This window comes from Mandrillus leucophaeus, unplaced genomic scaffold (assembly GCF_000951045.1).
Source record: "Mandrillus leucophaeus isolate KB7577 unplaced genomic scaffold, Mleu.le_1.0 Scaffold805, whole genome shotgun sequence".
In the NCBI taxonomy this organism is placed as follows: domain Eukaryota; kingdom Metazoa; phylum Chordata; class Mammalia; order Primates; family Cercopithecidae; genus Mandrillus; species Mandrillus leucophaeus.
Genome location: NW_012108753.1, coordinates 1147003 through 1154720, shown reverse-complemented (window position 1 = coordinate 1154720; position 7718 = coordinate 1147003). Strand labels below are relative to the sequence as shown.

At 39.2% G+C, this 7718-nt stretch overlaps 1 protein-coding gene across 1 annotated transcript in view; it reads right to left on the bottom strand.

Annotated features, from left to right (window-relative positions):
- Positions 1-7718, bottom strand: part of FEZ2 (fasciculation and elongation protein zeta 2 (zygin II)) — a 43323-nt gene that overhangs the window by 20368 nt on the left and 15237 nt on the right. The window contains exon 5 of the mRNA XM_011967643.1: positions 6429-6697. Within this exon, the coding sequence (XP_011823033.1) occupies positions 6429-6697 (269 nt within the window). The remainder of the gene's footprint in view (positions 1-6428; positions 6698-7718) is intronic.

Below are 7718 nucleotides of genomic sequence, written 5' to 3'. Positions count from 1 at the left end.
AAAAATTAGCCGGGTGGGGTGGCCCGTGCGTGTAATCCCAGCTACTCGGGAGGCTGAGGCAAGAGAATCGCTGGAAGCCGGGAGGCGGAGGTTGCAGTGAGCCAAGATTAAGCCACTGCACTCCATCCTGAGAAGCAAAGTGAGACTACAACTCAAAAAAAAAAAAAAAAAAAGATAAAGGGGAAAAAAACTCAGTGCCTTTTCCACTTCTCCTCTAACCTTCTTTTAAAATCACATTTTATCACTGTGTATAATACAGGATCTCCAAGGGACTGCCAACATTTTTATTCCTTTTGTTTGTCTCCACATCTAGAGAACACTGGTCTACCTGCTCGCTCTCTTCACCTAGCTACCGGGATTCAGACACACAGCACAGAGGTCAGCTGTTAGGCAAGAAGCTGCCACACGGAGCTTGGAGACTGGCTGGCCAAGATGTCACTATCTGGGGGCAAAGCTCAGGCTGCTGCTGAAGGGGCTCCAAGAAAAGGAACAACTCAACATAATCTCATGATAAAACAAGGCAACCTTTTAAATACAAATTTCAGACACATTACAGTACTCTTTTTAGCTATGCAAACTCACTTAACTGGAGTTCATAACTTTTTTTCTCTACTTTTTAATTTTACTAAGTCTAAATCAGAGATTGGCAAACTTTTTCTGTAAAGAGCCAGGCATTAATTATTTTAGGCTTTGTAAGCCACACAGTCTCCATGGCAACCACTCAACTCCGTCCATATAGCACCAAAGCTGCTACAGATGACAGATAAATGAACGAACATAGCTGTGTTTCAATAAAACGATATTCATAAAACAGGTGAAGGGTTGATTTAGCCCTTGGGCAGCAGTCTGCTTTGACAATCCCTGGTCTAGATCGTCTGAGCAAATGTGCTGTTAAAAAAATTCCAAATTAAAAAGAAGGGGGGAAAAAGCCAGGACCATGTTGTTTTAAACAGAAGCCCTAAATAAAGGCTATCAGTCATATTATAACATGAGCTGAGTCACAAAAACGAAGCAATGTATCTGTGAAAGAAAATATATACAAGAAAGAGTGTGTATCATCTAAGCCCTAGCTCTCCCCTATCCTTAAGCAATTCTCTCCCTAACCCCCAAAAAGCAATAAATTAGGGTAATGTGATTCTTTCTACAGTTTTTTCTTTTCTCTGCTACGATTAGTCACTGATTGCTAATATCCCAAAAGTTGTCAGTATAAACTTTTTCAGGGTTGACTGAAGCAGTCATGCATTTTTGACGGTGGTGAGTGTAACACACTAGAAATTCTCTCTTGAAAGTTCAATGTGATTACGGCAAACAGAAAAGACTATTGATTCCTATCTTCTCAACAAGACTTAGCATAAGCAACCTTACATGTGACAGTCAAGTCAAAGATTTGTTACTAGATGCTCAGAGAGTAAGTATTCCATTTTCATACATACAAGTTTACTAAGTTATGATGCTAAGCAGGTAGGCCATAATGCCCAGACAACTTCAGATAACACTAGATGAATAGCAACTACTAAATTACAACATAACCTGGTGTTGTTCGACCTATTCTTGTATTCATGAGAACTGCTACTGAAACTCAATGACCTGTGAATGTTTAACAGAAGCCTGGCTCCCCCAATAAAAATCCCCAATAGAACAATAATAATTCAAATACTACAAATCTAAATCCTCCGGGATTCAATCTTCTGTACGCTGAAGTTTCAATTCAACAAACATGCATTAAGTGATGTGCAAAGAACAAGAAATGAGGTGAGGTGCTGGGAAAGCAGTGTGAATGAGCCTTTAAAGAGCTTGCACTCTGTTAGAAGAGAGGTTTAAGCCAATGATTACAACACAGTGTGGTGCTTCAATATCAAAAGTATTTGTACCCTCACAAATAAATATGAAAACATCTCATAATAGGCATATAAACATAATAGGCAACTCATAAAAGAATACAAATGGTCAATAGATCAAACCCATTGTTTGCCTATGCAATCGGTGTATATTAAAAAGCTCATAATATCCACCGTTGGTGGGAGGTGTGGGAAAATGGTCATTCTTATGCTCTTACTGGACCACATTTCTACAGAATAATTTGAAAAGCTGGTCATTTAAAGCTGTTTAAAACTGTATATTCTTTGACTTGCAAATTCTATCGGTTTCAGTGAGTGGATAAACTAGTTTTGCTAACCAAAGGAAAATAATTCAATTTTAGGAAAACGGTAACTTTGGTTTAACAGTATAAATTTCAGACTCCTACAAGATATCCAAAGGGAATTGTCTAGGAGGCAGTTGGACATATATAATAATTAGCATTTACTCATGGTGTTTGCTATGTTTGCTAATCTTACATAATTTCATTTAATCTCTCCAAAATTCAAAGCCGTCTGTATAACATTGGCAGGACCAAGATTCAAACACAGCTCTTAACCCAAAGTTCTTAGTCAATATTCGATTCATGGTCCATGGGTTTGACACCTGGCAGAAAGGTCCAAGATAGAAATATACATTTGCAAGTTTATCTTTCGTTCACTCATTCATTCAGCAGAAATTTATTAGGTACCTAAGGTTGGATCTAAGAATAGCAAGAAAGTAAAGTTAACTTTCTTATCCTTAGGGACACAAAACAGAGATAGGCATGAAAACAAAAAACTGCAGTATGATACGACAGTGATAATAGAAATACTGAAGAGGAATAATACTAACCCCCTTTAAAAGAGAGAGTAGTCAACTCTGCATCAGAGACAGAGTCATCAAGGAAGGTTCTAAGAAAGGAAGACAATGCTTGGCCATGATTTTGAAGGATGAGTGGAAAAGAAAAAAATCCCCCAAGTGGACAGAAGAAGGAGGTAAGGAATGTGATTCCAGAAGAAGAACACTGAATATAAAGAAGCGTCACCCAAAACAGCACGGTCAGTACAAAGAAATACATGTAAGTCACCACACTGATAAATGGACAGTGCCCTTTAACCGCTCTCTAACCCCCATCCTCTGCTCCTCCAGATGCTGCAAAAAAGGACAGAGGAACTATAAAGCCTGCCATTCTCTTGAACTGCATTTCCCAAAGAGGTCCACTCCTCTAACCTCCCCTCCAAACTGAGAATTGGAAAGGGACTAGGCAGCCTCCCTTGTCAACGAGAAGCAGTGGTGTGGCGACACTCTCCAAAACAGCTTCCCAACAGCATCCCTATCTACCGCCTCACCCAGCCTTTGCTTTTCTTCATGGTCTTTATTTACCACTCAAATTCCATCCTCTATTCATTCTTTTCCTTGTTTATTGCCTTTCTCCGTCCTTAGACTATTCATTAGACTATAAGCTCCAGGAAGGCATGGGATGGGCCTTGTCTATTCTATTCTATTCACCACTGTGGTTTTCTTTGTTTTTTGCTTTTTGTTTGAGACAGGGTCTTTTGAGACAGGGTCAGGCTGTAAGTGGAATGGTGTGACCATGACCCACTGCAGCCTCAACCTCCTGGGCTCAAGCAATCCTCTCGCCTCGGACCCCCAAGAAGTTGGGACTACAGGTGCTTGCCACCACACAGCTAATTTTATAATTTTTATTTTGTAAAGACAAGGTCTCACTATATTGCCCAGTCTGGTCTCAAACTCCTGGGTTCAAGGGATCCTCCCACCTCAGCCTCTCAAAGTGCAAGAATTATCATCATGAGTCATCCTGCCCACTGTATCTGGAAGAACACTTGCCGCAGGAAGACACTCCACAAATCCTTGCTGAATGAATGAGTGCTGTTTTACCTTACCCAACATACAGCATTATGATTATTTTAAACCTAAAACTCCAATCAAAATAATATTTCACTTTTATCAGGTAATACTTTCTGGAACATTTCACATATTTTCATGGTCTAATGAAATTTTCTAATGCTCTAAATAGCATCCCTATGCCCTCTATTTTCTTTTTCACCACAACAAATATTTAAAACAAAATCTGTCTCCAAAATTAACAATTAAGAAGTTTAACTCTGCTCTATACACACAGCAATCTTTCATTAGAGTATCTTTGGACCAAAGAGAACAAGGTAACAATTTTAGATAAAGTGGTATGCCAACTACAAACTGATGTACCGCTTCAGTGAAACATACATCAAGAAAAACAGAAGGAAGTTATTCTATACTTAACAAAAAACTCCAAGTCCTGCTAATAAAACAAAAATATCTCAGGTAGGAAAAAAAAAATGACTGATGTTATTTAAAAAACAGATAACACATGACAATGCTAAGGAGGTCACCATTTTTTAGGAATTAGTATCACTGATAATAGTAAATTCATAGAGACCAGGTCTTGCGAAGACTGTATGCGATATAAAATGCTTGGTAAAATGTTTGGCAAGCTCCTGGAATGTGTTTATCCAACTGGCCATTTCACTTTGGGTTTATTCTGAGCAACTTTCAGGCTACTTGTGTCACAGATAGGATGGTCTTTCCCTGGTATTTTAGGCTTTTTTTTTTTTTTTGAGACAGAGTCTCGTTCTGTTGCCCAGGCTGGAGTGCAGTGGAGCAATCTCGGCTCACTGCAACCTCTGCCTCCTGGGTTCAAGCGATTCTCATGCCTTAGCCTCCTGCGTAGCTGGGATTACAGGCATGCACTATCACACCCAGCTAATTTTTGTATTTTTTAGTAGAGACGGAGTTTCGCCAGGTTGATCCACCCACCTCGGCCTTCCAAAGTGCCAGGATTACAAGGCATGAGCCACCGCGCCCAGCCACATTTTAGGCTTTAAAAGGATACAGGAAACTAGTACTGCAAGCTTAGCCGTGCCATTACTAAACTGATTAAAATTTTTGACACAAATTGTAAATCAGGCAAAATGCAACTTCAAAGGTTCAAATATTATGAAAAATATTTACTGTTACTATGAATCTATTTCAAGACCAATGAAGGCTGAAGTAAGACCTAACTGTTGCCTTGCCAAATCCTTTCTCAATATAAATGCCATGTAAAATTACACAATGGATTTACTCTAACCCTTTTTACATGGGAGTTACAAAAAGAAGCCTTTAAACCCCTCTAGGGATAAATTTACTTTTCTCAGCCAAGTGTTAACAGCAATAAATGGAGGATTTACATGTAATCCCTAAAAGCAAATAGGCAGAAATTACCAACCATGCTATGACTTTTTAACTAAGCATTTTATTTAATCCCACTTATATAACAGGACAATTTAAAGGGTGCCAGTTCTAAAAGTATGAGATGCAAATGCAAAATAGTGTCCCTAATATTTTAAAGCAAATTTTCTAGGATTGTATATTCAAACAAATGTGGGCTGGTTTTGGTTTTTTTTCAGAGTACTCACTAGGAATGACTAAATAAACACCTATTCAATCAATACTGCCATTTCTTAAAAATAATAGGTATCTGAAAACTTTTTTCAAAGTCAATGTATAAGTGATATCCTTTCGAAATAGATACAAATGAACATTAAACTAAAAAAAAATGGATTTATTCATAGGCTAATAACAGTATAATAAACGAGCTACATGGTAAGAGTCTCTTTGTGTTAACTGCTCATTGGTGGCCCACCATCCTAGAACTGTATTTCCAGGATTTCATCTGCATCTGGTTAATGAGATCTATTTTTCTGGTAAGTATTCTTTAGATAAATCAGACTTTATCAAAAACAGAATTCATATTATTGCAAACCATAATAGCTAGTTTGTGATTTGTAAGACCATGTTATTGATATCACAAATCTAAAAGAGATGTTCCATTGAGAAAGAGAGATCCCTTTACCCAACCATTATACTCTAAAAATAAAACCAACATTTCTTCACACACATACAAAATCAAGGCAGAAATATACAAGACTTTGACACAAAAAAATGTTATCAAAGGGTCAGGGTTTCACGTTCTAAACTTGTTTTCACCGGTCAGTAACAGTCTAGTCTGACAAATAGTAGGCCAAACGGCTGATGTCACTTACCTTCTTGTATTCCAACCTCGCTGAAAAATCAGGAGAAACCTGTTTACAAACAATCTCTGCCTTGAGCAGAGTTCTGCTACCTCTAAATAAACCCCTTTTAATTTCTGATCACACGACTCATAAGAGTTCAGCAAAAATAAGAAAAAAAAATTACTAGCCAAATACACATAACCACTCTTCACATTCTGATGTAGTAAAAATGGTCACTTGCTAAGGCTTCTTTTCTTCAAGACATTCTCCTTTTTTGCCCCCTCTTCCTTCCACTTACTTCCCTGCTAAAGATTTCAGTATTATTGAGATAACCAGTACCCTTTAGTCAAGAAAACGGCTTTCTGAAGAAACTGAGCACAGTGGTACTCTGGAATAAAATCCCCCTGGGCTCTGAGTAGAAGTGCAACACTCCTGCCCATGTACAACCTGTCGCACCTGCCACCAGCCCGGAAGGCCGGGACTACCACGGAACCTGTTTCCAGCGTTCGACGCCTCCTGCAAAACACCACTTACTGTGCCAGGCATATGACTTCTCTCATTCTTCCCATTCTGAGAGCTGCCATTTTTTAGCTTCTTTTTCTTTTTTGCTGTTTCTTTGTGCTCTTTCTGTTTGTTTTGCACTTCAATAAGAACAGAAATAAAGCTGTTTTTCACTTCCTTTTCAAACTCCAGTTCATCTCGTAAAGCCAACTGCTGCACCAGCTCCTCAGAGTACTCCTTAATGGCAGTCTCAATTTCTTCTAGGATTTCATTTAACTCAGACACTGAGAGCCTTTTCACTCCTAGGACCAAAAACAAAATATTAAGGCAAAAGCGTTTCAAGGAAGCAAAACAGAGCAGTCACTAGGAGTAACTAAATAAACACCTATGTAATCAATGCCAAAGAGCAAAAATTATATTCCAAGCAATTAAATTGACTGTGTGTGATCTTCTCAGAATTCTAACATTTCTGGAGGGCAGGTCTGAGTAGTGGTAAGTGGGCAGGTGAGTCACTTCTCAGCCTGCTGGGAAGAAAGTCTAACGAAAGTTTTTACTTGTGCAAATAAATCATTCCATGAATAATACTTCAGTCAAGACTGTGAAGGCTTGTACATGGAAAAGAACAAACACAAAAGCAGAGGGAAAGTACAGAATCCACCTGCTGGCAAGAAACTGCGAGCCATTCAGCAGGGTTCTGGGATATCTCTGAACAGGAAAGGAGTTGATCTGAAAGAATTAAATTAAATACATACTTAATGACATACACCCCAATCTGTGAATTTTGTTGAAAATTGGTGATATGGTTTGTATCTGTGTCTCCACTCAAATCTCATATTGAAATGTAATCCCCAATGTTGGAGGTGGGGCTTGCTGGGAGGTCATTGGATCATGAGAGCAATTTCTAACAGTTTAGTACCATTCCCCTGGTGCTGTTCTCATAACAGAGTTCTCATGCGACCTGGTTGTTTAAAAGCGTGTGGCACCTCCACCAGGCCCCCTTCCTCCTGCTCCAGCCATGTGAAGATGCCTGCTCCGGCTTTGCCTCCTACCATGAGTAAAAGCTCCCTGAGGCCTCCCCAGAAGCAGATGCTGCCAGGCTTCCTGTACAGCCTGCGGAACCATTAGCCAATTAAACCTCTTTTCCTATAAATTACCCAGTTTTAGGCATTTCTTTGTAGCAGTACGAGAATGGACTAAACAACTGGGAAGACAAAGGGGAACAATATTCCCTGAAACCCCATTTCAGTCTTTTCTCAGCACTTCTCCCCATGTGAGAGATAGGACACTGTTAAAGTCCCAACCCACAGGGCCTCAGAATGTGGA